The following is a 19,276-nucleotide window of genomic DNA, read 5'->3' on the forward strand; positions in this document are numbered from 1 at the left end:
TTTTTTTTTTTGAGACAGGGCTTCTCTGTAGGTTTGGAGCCTGATCTGGAACTAGCTCTTCTAGACTAGGCTGACCTTGAACTCACAGAGATCTGCCTGCCTCTACCTGTCCAGTGCTGGGATTAAAGGCGTGAACCACTACCGCCAGACAAAATCTAAAATTCTATTTCAGTAATATTTGAATGGCCATGGCTTAAAGCTATGACCATGGTAAAGAATAAAAAAAGTAAAAAAGCTTATGTATGCTAAATTGCATTAAATATATGTGATCAGCTAGATGTTTTCCTGAATTTTGAAAACATCTCAATGGAAAGAATAAAAACAACCACAAAATTTCTTTGATGTATGAGATTAAGCCACAGATCCTTGTGCAGGTGTGAGATGAGTGATACTCTTGCTTCTATTATTTCTTATAGATCTAGCAGCTCAGTTTGTGTGTCTTAGCATCCTGGAATGAGCTGACTCTTAGGAAGCCAAGCATTTGTTTCACATGAACACGGTGTCTTCACTGAGACTCTAACATACCCATGGCTTCTTTTTTCCCTTATGTTCTTAGCTGGTCAGCAGGGATTGTCTGTTGCCTTTGACCTGGCAACACATCGTGGTTATGATTCCGACAACCCTCGAGTTCGCGGAGATGTTGGAATGGCCGGAGTTGCTATTGACACTGTAGAAGACACCAAAATCCTTTTTGATGGCATTCCGTTAGAAAAAATGTCCGTTTCCATGACCATGAATGGAGCAGTTATCCCAGTCCTGGCAACGTTTATAGTAACCGGGGAAGAGCAAGGCGTGCCGAAAGAGAAGCTCACAGGCACAATTCAGAACGACATCCTAAAGGAGTTTATGGTCAGAAACACTTACATTTTCCCCCCAGAACCATCCATGAAAATTATCGCTGACATTTTCCAATACACAGCACAGGTATGCTTTCTTCTGAAGAGTTTGCTGTAGTCATTTGTAGGGGATTTCACAAAGTGCTGCAAATTACCGTGAAGTTCAATACTGAGTCTAAGTTATCTTGTCAGCCTGCCTTGTTATCTCTTAGTGCTTTGTCTTTGTGTGGTAATTGTATGGCCATAACCTAGGCGGTATTCCACTTATCCATTTACTGTTCATTTCATTCTTTGATAGTTAGTTGTCTGATAATTGTTAGAGTAAGGAGCTCTCACTTCCTTGGTTCTTTTCAGAGTTTGTTCAAATGGAGTCAAGATGCCTACTGGTATCAAGACAGACAGAATTTTATTTCTGCTACTGACTGGTTTGGAACAGACCGCTTATATGTCTGCCACCTCTGTGCCATCCCTAATTCACACCTGAGTAATGCATCCCTTCCCGGGCAGATGAGTGGGAGAAGGCAGCTGCCTGGACCTCCACATTTTCTTTTGAGCAGTGCATGTTTTCCTGGTCTTCTCTGCACTTCTTGTTAGCAGTGCCTGTCTCCTCACATCCTTTAGAACTGCTTAATGCCAAAGAGGAAGTCTTCTGCATCACAACTTTTTAACCTATTCACCCTCTGCATCTCCTTATCCCCGAAATCTTGTAAGCATTTTCTGCATCCTTCATTTGCTATTCAGCCTTTGTCCTTTGAAAAGTATTTTGTTGTTTTGAATCTGCCCAGTTGAATTGTACTACATAGACTTGTTTATGTATAATGGTATTATATATAACTGTATTTATGCTACATTTGGAGATTTCCAAGACATATGTAAATATTTTGCCTAACAGCACATAGCAAGCTTAAACTAAATGGGAGTCTGCTCTGTTTGGTTTAAGGAAGTTAGAAGGTGGTCTGTGAGGGTTTGCATCTGTGGATCCTCATAGTAATCAGGAGTCCAGGTTCCTTTTATCTTGCTTTCTTTTGTTGTTAGGTATATTAACTGCCATGGTTAAGGAAAGAAGGGAGGAAGAAAGGCCAGATGTGTGCGAGGGAGAGGGATCTTCCAGAGGACTAGCTAAGTTTTACTGTCTCTGTGGCTGCAGTAGTAAGACAAGAGCAGAGACTAGGACTTGGACTGTGGAGCTCTAAGCTTAGTACGTGCCGTCAGAGGGAGACTGGCTGCTGGGCTGGATAGTATCATCCTGTGCATCTATCCCCTGTGAGTGTCACCTCTACAAGATCCTAATGGTATCTAGAAGTTCGGAATTGTGCTTACATACTTACATAATCCTTCCTGTGATAGCATGCCAGTTTCAGATTCTGATCAAATGACACTTTTAAAAAAAATATTGCACAAACTGTGAACTTTGTAATTTTTTAAAGAATTCTTAATTATGGGAAAATATGTATGTTGTGATATTACTGTGTTAACTACTTTTAAGTGTGCAGTGGTATTAAGTATATTCCACTGTTGTGCAACCATTACCTGCATATCCCTTTACTCTTAATTTTGCAGAACTGAAACTGTCTGTTGCACAGACAGCCCTATTGTCCCCTCCTTTCCTGCTCTAGGATCCCACCATTGTATCGCTATAAGCATTTGCAAATTTGAATACTGTAGATTGCTCACGAGTAGCATCATTCAGTATTTCTTTGTTTGGATAGGCTCCTTTAATATACTATTGCCAGTGTTGTCCTTTTTATGCCATACAAGAACTTCCTTCCTTTTTAAGGGTGAATAGTATTCTATCATATTATACTTATATTATTTAAAAGTCTATCAATACACTCCTCTGCACAGCAAAACACCTGTTTCCTGGCTTTCGTATGTAAACTCCAAAAATACAGTTACTTTTCTCAGTTTCATTTGATTCTATCCATTTTTTGATTTGTTATAGAGAATTTTCAAAGAACTTTGGGTTAGAGTACTTGAAATTGTAAAATACACAACTATATTTGTGTATTATATGAGTGTACATAAGTATGATATATGTAAATGTAGTACATTTAATTTATAACATATATAAATAAGGCCAACTAACTTTTTTGAGAGCTTTGTGTCTACTGGGATAATACTCAATGACTTAGGTAAATCATTTATTCTTAAAACAATTCTACAAGAATGACATAGTTATTACCTCTACATTGTAGGGAACCAAAGAATAGCACTGTCAAGAAACTTACCAGTGGTTAAGTGTCATGGTGAAAACATGAGCCCATGTTTTCAGTGTTTTTATTTTATGTTCAGTTGAAAAAAGTTGTAGCTAACTCTTAGATTCTGCAGGGTCTGTTCAGTCAGGCACTAGACCTAACATGGAATGGGGAGAAACATTGGTATGTGGCATTCTTAATGGCCATGGTAGAGAGGAGCTAGAATATGCTTGATATTAACAATAACAGTAAATCAAACTGAAATCTTTGATTTTTTTTAAAAACAGGATAAAGCCAACCTTTAAAAAATGATTATTTTTATTTCATATGCATTACTGTTTTACCTGCATTTATGTATATATATAAGGGTGTCAGATCCCCTGGAACTGGAGCTACTGACAGTTGTGAGCTGCCATGTGGATTCTGGGACTGGACCCAGGGACTCTGGAAGAACACCAGTGCTCTTAGCCACTGAACCATCTCTCCAGCCCCAGTCTCTGATATTTTAAAGCTATGTATTTTATCCTGTTTTTCTTCAAAATCAAATCGGGTTTGCTCACTGTGTACTTGTTCATATTGGATACATTTATGCAAATATGAAAATAATATGATTAATAGAAAATTTGTCAGCATATCAGGCAAATCATAAGGTCTTTATGAAGTCTTGGCTAGCCTAAAGGATAACTAGGGCAACTGTTTTCTGGTAGAAAAACAAATGACACCTTGAAGATGCTTCAAAGATCAATCACTTAAATTTGAGAGGGAATTTGATTTAACAAATACTAGTTTTTTTCAATTATGATTATAAACTTCCAAGTAATCTGAAACTGAACATTTATAGATAATGCTTACTTTCATAACCTAAGTTAAATAGAACCTTTTCGTATTTCATTTATTGTTATATATTTCTTATTTTATATAGCACATGCCAAAATTTAATTCCATTTCGATCAGTGGTTACCATATGCAAGAAGCAGGGGCTGATGCCATTCTAGAACTGGCCTACACCATCGCAGATGGCTTGGAGTACTGCAGAACTGGTCTCCAGGCTGGACTCACAATTGACGAATTTGCACCAAGGTCAGTAGATTAAAGTTAGGTATCTTTTCTACATCAACAACATTCATAGAACCATTTTCTACCTCTACAGCAAAAATATACTGATAAAATAAATTTGTAGAAATAAACTCCATGATAGATTTAGATTATGTTATATTTTCCAAGTAAGAAAGAGAAAATAAGCCAATATTATCAATAGCAAAAATAAAAAACGTCAGAATTTAATCTGACCACACTTCTGTATATATTGGAAGAATGCCATCTTTCTAGTGAGCACAACTAACATATGCATGGAGTTATATTAAAATATAAACATGAGATCAAGTTATGTTGAAATAGGAGCGGCAGGGGGGCTGCGTCCCAGGCACCCGGCCGCCCTCATGGCTGTTGTAATATGAGCAGCGGGCTGTGTCCCGCCACCCGGCTAGCTTTACCTGAAATAATTACACGGAAACTATATTCTTTTAAACACTGCTTGACCCATTAGTTCCAGTTTCTTATTGGCTAGCTCTTACATATTAATCTAACCCATTTTTATTAATCTTTGTAGCCCACGAGCTGGCTTACCAGGAAAGATCTTAACCTGCGTCTGTCTGGAGTGGGAGAATCATGGCGACTCCCTGATTCAGCTTCTTTCTCCCAGCATTCTGTTCTGTTTTCTCCGCCTACCTAAGGGTTGGCCTATCAAATGGGTCTAGGCAGTTTCTTTATTAATAAGAAATCACTCCCACATCAAAGTTACACTATATTTTTCCATTTAAAAATATCGAATTTACCTACTTTTAATAGGTATTTAAAAGTTTGGGGACTCACAACTATGTTGTCTCAAAATGAATTGTTAACCAAGGTTCATGAAAAATAAGGAAACATTTTGTTGAAGTTTATGAACTATTTTAATTGGTCAGAATAATCATTCAGATCAGCAATTCCTTTGTGAGCTTGTCCCTGAAGTGAGACTTACCTGTGTGCTAGCAATTCAAATGTGCAAAACATGGCAGATGACATTTTTTTTGTTGTTGTTCTAAGACATTGTAGCTTGTTATTACAACAGCTTCTAAAATATGGTCCATTGACTCCTAGGGATTACATAGATCTTGAAGGTTTACAGTATTCCTGAGTACTTTAAAACTTGGTTTTCCTTTTACATTTTTATTTTCCCCAGGTTTGGTATAAACCTACGTGGTGTGTATATCGAGATAGATGGGACATATAGATGGCTTTAGCTGTCTTCGTTTAAGCTGCACATTAAAGAGGTTTGCAAAAGTGCAAAACAGGACTGGGAAAGTGACCAGTTGGTCTGAGGATCTGAGTTTAATCCCCACAGCCCACATATCAATGCTGTAGACATGTTTGGAATCCCAGTGCTGAGGAGGCAGAGGCAGGTGGGTTACTGGGGTTCACTGGCCAGTTATCTCAGATAGACCCTGCCTCAAAAATAAACAACGAAAACAGGTACATGGTGCCCAAGAAACAGACCTCAGATTGTCCCTTGGCTTGCGCATGCACACCTCCACACACATAGATACAGAAAATGGACACCCTTCTAATAAAAACATTTTAAAATAAAAATGATTCTTGTAAGTTTTGATATTATGATAAGGAAATATTACTGTTTAAAAGGTATATATTTTACATGTTATATGTTTATTATTTTACAGGGACTAATGGATAAAATTTAGATAATTATATTGAAATAAAGAAAAGTTCTTCACAGTCTTCAGCAGATTTTAAGGATAACCCCAGATCCTAAGACCTCTCGGTACTGGAGTTCATTGAGTTTTATTAAATGTTAGTGTCCTAGTGCCCTTTTGGTTGACATGAGATTATGCAGCCTTCTGGCCACTAGACATAGGTAATCTATATATGTAAATCAGTGGAATCCATTGCAGAATGTGAGGTAAAAGGGAACAGTGAGGCTAGGGACAAATTAGAGGAGAATGTGACTAAACTCAGTGCTCAGTCATTTCTTAAAACACACACAAATTAAGCCATCCCATGCTATACAAACAAAATAAGCATGTGATTCTGTTCTTTCAATCACAACCCTATGTTACAAAGTGGTATTACTTTTTTTTTTTTGTAACAAAATGGATCTTGAGCTGGACATGTAGGTGAATGGTGAAAGTGTTTACCTAGCAAGTGTAAAGCCCAAGGTTCAGTCCCAGTGCTGAGTAAGAATTTGACTCTGTGCTACTCAGAGTGAAACCCAGGTTCTAGTGTGTATTGGGTAAATACTCTACCATTTAGCCATCCCCTGCCCAAGAATCTATCTTACTCAGTACATAAGAGCAAATTTTTTCCTAAAGGAAAGCACTGTGAAGGGAATAATTCTTCCCAGAAGCAAACATTCCCAGCCATTTTTGCGTTAGGGTCACAGTTACTTAGATATGTGTGTGCTTTGCTTTATTTCAAATTAACTGTTTGAGATTCCGATCTGGACACGGGTTTTTCTAGTGTGTGATACAATTTGTTTTCATTTCTTATTTGTATTTTTAAGTTCCATCTACTTCTGGACTTTACCTTTGTAGGTTGTCTTTCTTTTGGGGAATTGGGATGAACTTCTACATGGAAATAGCGAAGATGCGAGCTGGGAGAAGACTTTGGGCTCACTTAATAGAAAAGATGTTCCAACCTAAGAACTCCAAATCTCTTCTTTTACGAGCACACTGCCAGACATCGGGGTGGTCACTTACTGAGCAGGTATGTATCTATCTGAAAATAATATCTTGAATAAAGAAAACAAACATTTAACAGCCTGTTTGCTAAAATGAAAGTCATGAGTATCTTGAAGTATAATGCACGCTTAGGTTTTGAGTTTACACACTTCGAAGAGTTAGCGCCCTCTAGTGGTTAACTCCGATCATTTCTCTCTTGGCTTGTGACTGTTCCCCTTTTATTTTCTTAGTAGATTAGATTAGTGTTTGTTCCGCCGCGTCATCTTCATACGCATATGGCCTTATACTTACCTCTCTTCATTTCCCCTCCCCCACACCCTTTTCCCAGTGCTTCCCTTTCTTTTCCTAGACAGTCCCCTGTTTAACTTTTTAAAAATCATATTTTTCTGTTTTATCACATCAGTCCTCTCTGTTACTCACCAACCATAAGATATTGTCCTCCCCCTCTTTTAGTTTTTTTTTTTTTTTTTTTTTTTTTGGTTTTTCGAGACAGGGTTTCTCTGTGGCTTTGGAGCCTGTCCTGGAACTAGCTCTGTAGACTAGGCTGGTCTCGAACTCCCAGAGATCCGCCTGCCTCTGCCTCCCGAGTGCTGGGATTAAAGGCGTGCGCCACCATCGCCCGGCCCTCTTAGTTTTGTGGCCTACAAACACACTTGTAAACACACACACACACACACACACACACACACACACATTTAATTTTAAATCTAGTTCTGTGGACGAGAGAAAAAATGCAAGGTAATTGTCCTGACTCTGGCTTATTTTGCTGAACATCAGATTTCCAGTTACACCCATTTTCCTGCAGGTCATGATTCATATTTATTTATAGCTGTGTAAGATTCCGTTGCATTTATCTATCACATTCTCCTTTCATGCGTTGATAGAGATCTAGACTCATTTCATTTCCTAGCGATTGTGACTAGAGAATTAATCAACCTGGATGTGCAGGTATCTCTGTGGTGTGTTGATTTAGAGCCCTTTGGGTGTGTACTCAGCAGTGGTATAGCTGGACTATATGTGTGCTACTTTTAGGACTCTTTGACCGTGCACATTGATTTCTGTAGTAGCTCTGCAGCAGTTCACACTCACCTGCAGTGAATCGGGCTCCTCTTTGCATCTTTGCTGATGTTTGTCGCTGTTTGTTTCCTTTCCTTTTCCCATTTCCTCTCCTTCCTTTTTGTCTTTTTGTCTTTTACATATTTTCGCCTTCTAATCTGGAATAGAACTCAATATGCAGATCAGGCTGGCCTCTGCCTGCCACTGTGTCCTGATTGCCAGGATTACAGGCGTGCGGATCTCCCTTGTGTCGTTGGTGTTCATGGTGACAACCATTCAGACTTGGATGAAGTGGAATCTTTTTTTTTTTTTTTTTTTTTTGGTTTTTTGAGACAGGGTTTCTCTGTGGTCCTGGAACTAGCTCTTGTAGACCAGGCTGGTCTCGAACTCACAGAGATCCGCCTGCCTCTGTCTCCCGAGTGCTGGGATTAAAGGCGTGCGCCACCACTGCCCGGCAATGAAGTGGAATCTTAAAGCAGCTTTACTATCATTTCCTTGATGACTAAGGCTGTGGACACTTCGAGCTTGTGTATTTATTCTTTGGAGTTCTTTTCTTCGTCTTTAGCCTTTAGCCTCTTTAGTCTTTTCAGTGCGTTAGCTTGTTGAGGGATTTAGGAATTTGGTGGTTTGGGTTTGGGGCTCATTGTTTGCAGCTCTTTACATATCTTAGGTATTATTCTCCTATTTGGTGTGTAGTGGCAGAGTTTTTATTTACCCATCTGAGCCAGTCTTTTCGCTCTGGTGGTTGTTTCCTTTGTTATACAGGAGATTTTACATTTCATGGAATTTCATCTTCAATTCTTGGGATTATTTACTGTGCTAATACAGTGAAAATTTATTTGTTGATAAATAAAAACCACATTATAATTAATACTTATAAACAATTTTGAAGAGATACATCTTATTATAAAACTACCTCTTTATAATTTGTTTTTATCCTAGTTCACACACACACACACACACACACACACACACACACACACAGGCATTTAAAGATTATTATCATTTGAATAGTATAACTTGATTCCTAAAATTGCGTGGTGATACTTTGCTTCTGTATTTGTTTATATTTATATGTCCACATACTGTGATTTTAACTTACATGTCTTTTTTACTGTTAATGGTGAATAACATCCAGCATGTTCTTTATGACTAGAAGTAGAGATTGTGAGGTTGGAAGGAACTATTATAATCTTGTGTTACTATCCTGATTTTTCCAATTAAAACTGAAATCTATAGACTAGCCTACATCACAGTTAGAAATATAATGAATTAGAATCCTATTTCCTACCTTAGAATTTACACTGAATCACTTTAATTAGTCATATTAAGTGCCTACTTCGTACACATCCATTGCAGGAGATACTCTGAGGTATGAAAAATATTTAGGAGATTATAAATTAGGAAAAACGATTCCTGTAATCGAAGAAAAATTACATTTCATGATATGCTTATGGAACAGTATTTAAACATTGTAAAATTGTTTGGTATTTTAGAAGAATATATGAGACAATGTTTTCATCCCTAAGTCTGGAATAGATACTCTTAATTCTTTTCCAGCTTGCTCACTAATTTGTGTGAGTTTATTTAATACTCTGACGTCTGATGTTCAATCCATCCCTAAACTGCATTGGACATTGGTGTAGGTTATAGTTGTTGCTTGATTATAATGTCTCTTATAGCTCTGTCTGTGAACTTTTTTCTTGTTTTGTTTTTATTTTTGGTTTAATGTTTTAGGATCCCTACAATAACATTGTCCGCACTGCAATTGAAGCAATGGCAGCTGTGTTTGGAGGGACACAGTCTTTGCATACAAATTCTTTTGATGAGGCTCTGGGCTTGCCCACTGTGAAAAGCGCTCGAATTGCCCGAAACACACAAATCATCATTCAAGAAGAATCTGGGATCCCAAAAGTGGCTGATCCTTGGGGAGGATCGTACATGATGGAATCCCTCACAAATGATGTTTATGAAGCTGCTCTGAAGGTCAGTTTCTCTTTTTTGATCTATAAATAATCATTTTTAAATTTATACTAAAATTATAAAATATATGTGAGGAAAGTGAAATTTATCTTTGACTTTATAGGTTTCACTACTAAAGCGTAATTTAAAAGTATATTTCTGTTTCTATGATTATATTTTATGTAGGATTAAAAGCTAGCTATTACTAAAAGTGCATGTGCTTACACAGATGCAAAGACACAGACAGACACACACGTAGACAACATGCATAGAACCAGACAGACTTACACAGATATATAGATAAATAAGCAAACAGACACATGAATACAGGCTCACACTGACAAAGACAGACATAAACAGATACACAGACACATACAGAGACACACATACACAGATACACAGGCACACACACACACGGGGAGGGGGGAGGCAGTACTCTATTGTGTTTCAGTTCTTATTTTTCTGTTTACAGGAGTAAACTATACTGCTCTTTTCTTTTTATCTGTGTATTTTAAATGACACATATACTGTTTCTTCTGATTTTGTTGGCTTTGGGTTTTAGACACTGTCTTTTGATTTCTGCTCTAGAAACATTTAGTATATCAGCTGATAAAAACCTTCTTTCTTTCCCCTTCCTACCAATATAATGCTGATCACAGTTTCTCCCTTCCTTTCATTCTTATTTGCTTTGAACTGGCTTTTCTCTAGGTCTTCTGACATTTATGGGATATAAAACCTGAATCTCATGCCTGTTATTTTGAAGTACTTCTTTTTTAAAAATTATGTAATAGTCATACATGTGTGTAATATGTTTGAATAAAATCCACCCCTATTCTTTTCAGATTCTCCTCTCATCTACTTTTTCCTCCTAACTTCACATGCTCTCTCTTAAGAAAAGAAATAACAGACTATGTCCATTGTGCTGCCTTTCTGCACAGATGAAAGACCATCTACTGTCAGAACACTGCTCCCTGCCAGCTAATGGGCTCTCCCCTCCTCATAGATATCAGTTGCCAGGAGCTTCTAAGGTGGGGATGGGATGCTAACTCCTTCACTATCCATACTGAGGTTTTGACTGGTCTAATCTTGTAGGTCTTTTGCTTGCAGTTCCAGACAGCCACTGTGAGTTCATAGATGCAACTGGACAGTAATGCCTGGCAAAACTGATTTTCTCCAGAATAATCTACTCTCTCTACCTCTTAAAACTGTCTACCTCCTCTTCCACAATGATGACTTGAGCCTTTGGGGAAAGAATGTGATGTAGGTGTCCCATTCGGTGCCGACCATTCCAGTGTCTTAGTCTCTGAGTGCTGAGCAGTTGTGCATCTCTCTGTTAATCTTGATGTACTTCTCATAGAAGGTTCCTACTCATTTATAACTTTATGTGTTTGAAAGTTTCTTCTTTGTGATTTTATCCTTGACTCGCATGGGAAGCAGAGGAAACCCTAGGTTAATGTGTAAGGAGTGGATGAAATCCTGAGCCCATCATGTCAAGGACTTTGATGCCTCAGGCCAGGGAACTGGCAAAGCCTTCCTCTGCTCTGTGGGCAGATGTTGACAGTGTGTGCAAGAACAGCAAGTGCAGCTTGTTCCTCCTGGCTGACTGCAGCCTGAGGCTGCTGCCTTAGAGACTCCATGTGGAGGCTAGCCAAGCGCCCCCTGCTGTGCTCTGCAAAAGAAGAACAGAGCTTCTTGGCCATTGCTTGTCACTGGTGCATTTCTCTCCATCGGGGAGCTTAGGGCCCACCTCATCCCACCTTTGCTTATATTACTTGTATCTGTCTGTCTTTCTTAATGTCCTGTCACCCCCCAGTCAAGTTCACAAACCCATGTATGAGCTGCAGTGACTTGATTTAAAATTATTTCTATGTATGACTCTGTGATCAAATTTATTAATACTAGTTTGCTTTTCATTCTAAGTTCTTTTTCTTGCCTCTTATAGTTGTGATCAGAAGTACCATATCTTTCTTTCTGAAAGCATCAGTATTCTTCTGAATTTGTGTTGATACCCAGCTCATATGGATATTTTATTCTATATTATACTGAGTTTTTGATGATTCTCTTCCATCTCATATACACACATATATGACACCACATTTTGTTTTTCAGATTGAGAGTAGAAATGCATTTTGACATATATTCTTCTTTTTTTATGTGTATGTGTATTTATTTATTTTTGTAAACCCTGTTCGTATAAAAATAAAAAATAAAGGCTTGAGAATGAACCTTAAAAACTTTGTTCATGTAAAAACAAAGGCTAGAGAATTGGAGCACTATTGTTGGCCTTTTCCCACAAGATGTGACTGAGGAATTTCAGGCCTTCCAGAATATACTTTAAAGTTTTTCTTTTGTCTCTTTAGGTAGCTTTACACACATAAATTCTGATTATTTCTCTTGTATTTAATCAGTTTCTTATAAAATACTAATTTAGCTTGTAATTTGAATGCTTTTGGGGATATATAACAATAGGGCTAGGTTGAATGTCCTCATCTCTCAGTTTTACTAACCTTCTTGTCTCTTCTCCTTTTGTTTCCTTCCTTTCTTTTCTTCCTTTCACTCCCCCCCCCTTTCCCTTTCTTTCATTAGCTCATATATGAAATTGAAGAAATGGGGGGGATGGCCAAAGCTGTAGCTGAAGGAATACCTAAACTTCGCATTGAAGAGTGTGCTGCCCGAAGACAAGCTAGAATAGATTCTGGTAAGAGAGAATAGAAAAGTTTGTGTGTGAACTACAATGATTAAGGAGGACTGTTACTTTCTGGCTGTGGATACTGTGCACAATCGATACAAATACATTTTAAAATGAAATAGCAATGGAAAAATAGGGCTTTGGTAAAATATTTCTCATATTCAAATATATTTAAATATATTTCTCTGTCTGTATCTTGTATCTTTGCATTCTTGCAAGCACACAGGCATGCATATATATACTTAAAACACAGATGTGCATATGTGATGAGCTATTGCCAATGACAATATCAAGCTGGTATGCTTGGTAGTCTTAGTGCTGTCCATGGAAGAATTCGTTCACTTTAGGGACACCTTTTGATATGCCCTGTTAGAGTGGTGTCCTGTGGCTGGGGAAGCAGCTGTGAACAGGACAGACATAAACTCTCCTGAGTCTAGAGATTTCATTGCAGTGAAAAGGAACTGGACTGAGTGACTACTGATGATGCTAAGTGCTGGGAAGGAAGGAAGGAAGGAAGGAAGGAAGGAAGGAAGGAAGGAAGGAAGGAAGGAAGGAAGGAAGGAGTATAAACTGGGGTGCAACAGTCAGTTACCTTTAGATGAGAGAAGGATGCTCATAATATTGATTTATTATTGACAGATTTTTAAAGTATTTGTCTTTCCATTTAACAACAACTGGCTTTACGAAAATTCTATAAAATTATAGAAAGCTATTGGACATTGCTATTTTCTTTGCTTTCTACATCTGTCCCGGTAACCAACTGTCCTTGTTTTTTGTTGAGAATAGCAAAGTCCTTCCCTGAAAAAAACCCATCATATAACTATGTAATTGTTCTTCCCACCTTAACTGTATCCCAGGATGGAGTTTCTGCATTATACTGAAATTTGTTAGATAGCTGTATTTATATTAGATAGCTATTGTTATAATTTACCAGAAACAGAAAGCAAGTTATGATAGAAAGTAAATTAGATATAAAATTTTGGACTTACCAAGATTAGATAGATATGAAGTATTTTCTCTGAATTTGTCAAATGCTAATGTACTAGACATTGTTGCTGTATTTATTTTCTGTATATATTGTATATAGTCATTGTTCTTAATGTATTTAGTTGTCTTATTTTCATTATAGCTTTTTTTTAGATAAAAGGGGAAATTTAGTGACATTTCAAATGTATTTTAATAAATAAAGACTTTAATAAAGAGTTAAGAATGATACTTAAAAATATTAAACTTATAAAAACGTGATAATCAGAGCGTTTTCAATAGGGAACCATTTATGAGTAAATTCACATGTTATTCTCCTTTGGGAAATCAATAGGGTCTGAGGTCATTGTTGGAGTAAATAAGTATCAGTTGGAGAAAGAGGACTCTGTGGAAGTTCTGGCCATTGACAATACTTCAGTGCGTAAGAAGCAGATTGAAAAACTTAAGAAGGTATTGTCGACCATCGTTTGATAAGTATGTCCTGGGTTCTGGGTTCTGAGTTCTTTTATTGTTCTGCACAGTTCTATAATATTCAGAAGAGGTCAATATTACTTCTTATGTATTTCTTTAAAGGTAAGACATTGGGAAAGTTGCTTGGATTAAATAATTAGGCAGTCATGACTCAGTGCTGAAATCACAAAGTAAGAACACAGTGTGGCTTCGGAACAGTGTTTGCGTCAGTCTCTCATTGTAATGGTTCCTCCGCTAGACCATGGTTCATTTGCTTTCTCATTTTTCCAGTTATCTGTCTTTGTTAGTAATGTTGTAAGCTTCAGTGTCTAGGGAGCTTTTTGCATTTTGCTGGAGTATGTTCTGTGTATCTTGGTGAGCACCATATTTCTGTTTTAATTTCTTTGTGAAGTGTTCTATAACATTGGACACAACATTTCCCTTTACTGTTGTCACTTACACTCTACTATCTGAAGCTCTCCTGTCTCCTAGTCTCTACTTTTGTAATCACTGTTCTGAGGCAAGAAACAAACAAACAAAGCCTTTTAATTTCTTTCTTTACTTATTTTCCTTGATTAACAATCGACTTTTTCTCTGTTAGTTCAAACATTCTATAAAACTAAGTAGATTTTTTTTTGTAGTTAGTTGGTATAGAATTCTTTGCGGATATTTACTGATCTCTTTTCCACTTTCATCCCTAATCTAAAGCAAGTATCACATTTTATCATTGAAATCTCTATTTAGCAGGAAGCCTTATGTCCCTGCAGTCACAGGACTCTCAGTATTTATCACAGCTGCAGACTCTTTACTCTTGCACTTCAGTTTCTTATTAACTATATATCATCAAGGCTTGGGACATCTGTTTACCATAAACTACCCTTCTGGAGAAATGGAAGGTTCTGTTTAAGCCTTTAAAACATTTAAACCTCTTAGGACCAGGGCTAAATCAGACTTCTTTCATTATAAAAGTTAACTTTTACCATAATTAATCAATTTAATGTTTCTGCTGTGGTACCCTGAGCTCTTTCTGGTACTGGGTTAAAGTTTATATTTTCCCATGGTTTCCTTACAAGAAGATACGTGTTTGGCTGTTATGAGACCCACCTGCTGCACCCCAAGGCTGAACCACGTCACCACTAATTTTATGTTAATTTTTCTTCAGTCTCTAATCCCAATCAATTTTAGCGTGTAATATTTTGCTCGCTGAATTTCAGTAATCTGCTGTCCAGGTAATTCTAGCTAACTAATGCTCTAAGGAGTGCTCGTGCTGTAGGGAGCATGGAAAGGTCCACCTTACCTCAGAAACTCCTGGAAATTCCTGCCTGAAGCCTGCCAGCTCCACTGCCTAATCATTCTTTCAATCTTATCTTTCTTATTTCTTCTGTTAAATTAGATATTTATTTGCTTATTGTTTTTACCTAAAAATTTCAGGAATAATGTAAAATAGCAGGATGGTGTGGGCATTGTTCATTTGTTGATATAATCAATCACCATGGCTAAAGTAAAACTGCCAGTAATTGCTACTTAGTTAATACTTACCAATTTTTTTAAAAAAAAATTTTGCTCATCAAACTTTAGCTTGAGCTGAATAACTTAGAATTCCATGAACTTAAGACTAATTCTGTTTTTGGATCATAGTGCTGAAAATACATGTTAAAGACTGAGTTGTTAATCCATTCTATCTGTAAGTACAGATGATACTTTCAGACATTCTTGTTTCCTACAAGAATGACTCTACGATCTTTTTACTACTGCTTCTACTATAACACCAAGATTTATTGAGTATCTGTGCTATGCCAGCTGTTGCGTTAGACACATTTTCCTCATTTAATTCTGTTAAGAATCACATGATTCTTTTTATTAATCCAATCTGACAGAAGCTAGTTTGGAGAGATGTCTGTATCTTCTTAAGTGAATGTCAGATGGAAATTGTACCCAGTATGAGTAGGTCTCTGTGCCGTGTCTCTTCGTTCTAATTCTAGTGTATTTCCAATGTTTTGACCATAACTCTGCGCAAAAGGTGCATGTTTCCTCCATGCCTCCTATATGCACTGTGTAAGTGCACCTGTTGCAAAGATAGGTTTCAGCAAACAATACGTTTGTAAATGATGCTCCATGCTCATAGATGTTTTCTATTCTATTTAAATTCTAAAAACAGGTTTATCACAATTGTTAATTCTTCATCACCACACTGCAGTTCATTAGGCGTCATAACTCAGAAGCACCACACTCTAGCACAAGCACACTTCACTTAGATGGAAAATTCAGATTCAAACCAGGCAGCTATGCAATAACAGAAACTAAGCCTTTTCTTTTTGAAGAGGATTTTGAATTGAGTTTCTCCTTGCTATAATATACATTTTCCATCCATCTCTGATAACAGATTATAATCTCAGTGGCATCCTGGAAAATATCATAGTTTGGATTCTTTTTACCGGAGATGTAGCTTGTGAGATTTGGGCTTAAATAACATTGATTGCTCAAGTTGTTGGCAGAGCACAGGAGCGCTAGGACCTGAGAGGACATGGTTTTAGCCTTGCTTTCTATCATCTCTCCCTCTTGCTCTCTTTCTGTCTGTGAGGAGGTCTCCTATTAGAATGACTTCTAAATAGAAAGAACAACAATATGTATTCTGGCCACCATGTTGTCAGTCATCTAAAGGGCACTCCTGGTATAGTTAAGCTTTCCTGTCAGCTCTGATCTGGTGGTCTTTCCACTGTTAATTGAGAGTGTTCCTTGGCATTCCCCTGTAAAGGGTCCACTTGTTTTCATTGTGTTGTAGTTTCAGAAAAGCCTGGGTAACTATTTGGGAAGTTACTACTCTGCTTGCTTCTGATTTGTTGGCTTTGTGCTATATCAGAATTATTTTACAGAATCCTGAATGAATGAGTTAAACAATGGGCATACTTCTTAGCTTAAATATTATGCTCTTCCATTGCTTCCCCTTCTTTGGAGGTAAAGATTATGGAACTTGGTCAGTAGAGTATGTATCAGGGTTTAATCTTGTGGTACCTATTTTATTCCCCTTTTGCATAAAACTGTTTCTTCTCTTCTTTCTAAGATTAAATCCAGCAGGGATCAAGTTTTGGCTCAGCGGTCTCTCGAGGCACTTACCCAGTGTGCTGCCAGTGGAGATGGCAATATTTTGGCTCTTGCTGTGGATGCAGCTCGTGCAAGGTGAACATGTGGGAGTTTGGAGATTTTCAAATAATGAAAGTTTGATGAATTTAGCTTTTCACAGTGTACTTAAATAAAAATTTGCTTCTGTAAATTCTGTGAGCCTAAAAGAAAGTAATGGAAACTGGTTTCAGTGCTTACTAATATTTAAAATATTAATATACTTTGAGGGATGTTGGTAGTTGTATAATTCATTGTAGCTTAGAACACTTGGCACTGTTATAATGCATCAGGGTCTTTGATTTGTAGGCTGAGATTCTGATACACTCAGCTTTATGATCAAGGTTGTGTGTACAACCCTGACATAGTCTTTGAAGGAAAAGAGGGGATCTCATATCTGATAATTGTTAAATAAAGGTTATTGTCCTGTCATTGCTTTTGAATCATTAATCTTGAAGCCACCAGAAGAATAAGCAACTCCCAATACTAATCCTTGCCCCTTTGTTGCTAGATAAGTCTAGTGTTGTAAGATGAAAATAGAAGGAAGGGTGAAAAGGCGTGGGGAAGGAATGGCAAGAGAGTCCTTGTCAAGTGTTTTCCTCTCTTGTTTTGTGTTGATGTCGTGGCCTATTTCACACTGTTTTCTGCCTGCTCTTCTTGAGCTCACCACTCTCCTTGGCTGGAACACATTAAAAGATTTATTTCTCATCAGAAAATGTCACTGGTACTTTAGCTCCGCCTGTCCGTATTGATAAATGGGATTTTGTTGAGTTGCCTTCAGACACTGACTTGTAACTTTAAGGTCGTGTAGTCTTTATTTTGGCTGACAAGTATTGTAAAGGGACTGGAGTGTAGATTGGCGCCAAGAGTCAATTTTATATTAAGTATTCTTAGGAAAGATGTTTTCTTAGTATCTTATAAACTTTCTTGAGGTTTTACAGTCTATTTTTATTTATTAACAAAGCATTCTAACTGTATTGATTATGAGGTAAATATTTATCTATTTATTTTTAATTAATGCTCTCCCTGGCACCTCTTTTTAATACTGTAGATGCACAGTTGGAGAAATTACAGACGCTTTGAAAAAGGTTTTTGGTGAACATAAAGCTAATGATCGTATGGTGAGTGGAGCCTATCGGCAGGAGTTCGGAGAAAGTAAAGAGATAACATCTACCATCAAGAGGTACTGGGTGAGCTCTAGTGAGCTCTGGTCTCATCTTCGTGTTAGTCAATACGCTTCCCTTGAGCCTGCTGATGGCTTAGTGTCCTTGCTACTTGGGGAATACATTGACTGTTGTACTAGTCTGCTGTTCTTATAAAATGAATACATTGACTGTTGTACTAGTCTGCTGTTCTTATAAAATGAATAAATATTGAATAGAATATACATATTATACAGTTAATATATAACATATGGTTAACATATAATTTATAACATTTATTACATAATTTATTATTCGGAATTATTATAAATATACAGTCCTGTGCCAGTATGTGAAGCTATGATATTTTAGCCAATCATAGATTTTATACGTAGTGGCGATCCCATAAGATTATAATGGTTCTAATTTCTGTCTCCCATTGGTTTTTTACCTAGTGATGTAACCATGGTCACAGCCGTGTGTTTATGGTGATGCTGCTATACACCTGTGTTCTACTAGTTACATAGAAATATAGCATTTACCATCATGTACATTGTGTAGTAACTAATGATAACAAATAATGCTGTTACTCATTTCCTGTTGCTTTAATTTTTATGTTAGAGTATATTCTTCCTACTGGTAAATATGGTGTACTGCCAAAGAGTATACAGTCAGGCTGTAAGCAGCCTCACATACTTCTGCTAACTACATCTCAATTGCACCATTTTTTCCTGAATTTGATTTAATTTTGTGTTGGGAACCGGTCTCAACAAAAGCACGTCTTGCTAGGGTAGAGGCGTAGGAAAATAAAGACAGGAACCACATGAGAGTAATGGGAGGGAGTTTCAGGGATTATTCAGATCCTGAAAAATCACCACGCTTATTGTTCCATAGCTTTTTATACCAAACGTAAACTGGGGGAGAAGGTAACAAAGGCTTCATTAACATGATAGCATGAGACTTCCCATCATCAGTATTCTGTTGCCTAGGTAGCAGGATGTCTCAAGTCAGGTTTACTCACATACACTTGGTCACATAGGCAGAAAACACCCGTTCCCCAGATGATCTCAGCTACAAAGGAAGGAGAAGAAGGACATTGGCATATCCTGAC

At 37.4% G+C, this 19,276-nt stretch overlaps 1 protein-coding gene across 2 annotated transcripts in view; it reads left to right on the forward strand.

Moving 5' to 3' along the window:
- Mut (methylmalonyl-CoA mutase) overlaps nt 1–19,276 on the forward strand; it is a 31,384-nt gene that overhangs the window by 5,160 nt on the left and 6,948 nt on the right. For both annotated transcript variants that reach the window (XM_026785657.1, XM_005359785.3), the window contains exons 3-10: nt 557–924; nt 3,954–4,111; nt 6,619–6,790; nt 9,559–9,807; nt 12,370–12,481; nt 13,791–13,906; nt 16,968–17,083; nt 18,075–18,206. In XM_026785657.1, the coding sequence (XP_026641458.1) occupies nt 557–924; nt 3,954–4,111; nt 6,619–6,790; nt 9,559–9,807; nt 12,370–12,481; nt 13,791–13,906; nt 16,968–17,083; nt 18,075–18,206 (1,423 nt within the window). The remainder of the gene's footprint in view (nt 1–556; nt 925–3,953; nt 4,112–6,618; nt 6,791–9,558; nt 9,808–12,369; nt 12,482–13,790; nt 13,907–16,967; nt 17,084–18,074; nt 18,207–19,276) is intronic.

Source organism: Microtus ochrogaster, linkage group LG2, assembly GCF_000317375.1.
Source record: "Microtus ochrogaster isolate Prairie Vole_2 linkage group LG2, MicOch1.0, whole genome shotgun sequence".
NCBI classification, from domain to species: Eukaryota; Metazoa; Chordata; class Mammalia; order Rodentia; family Cricetidae; genus Microtus; species Microtus ochrogaster.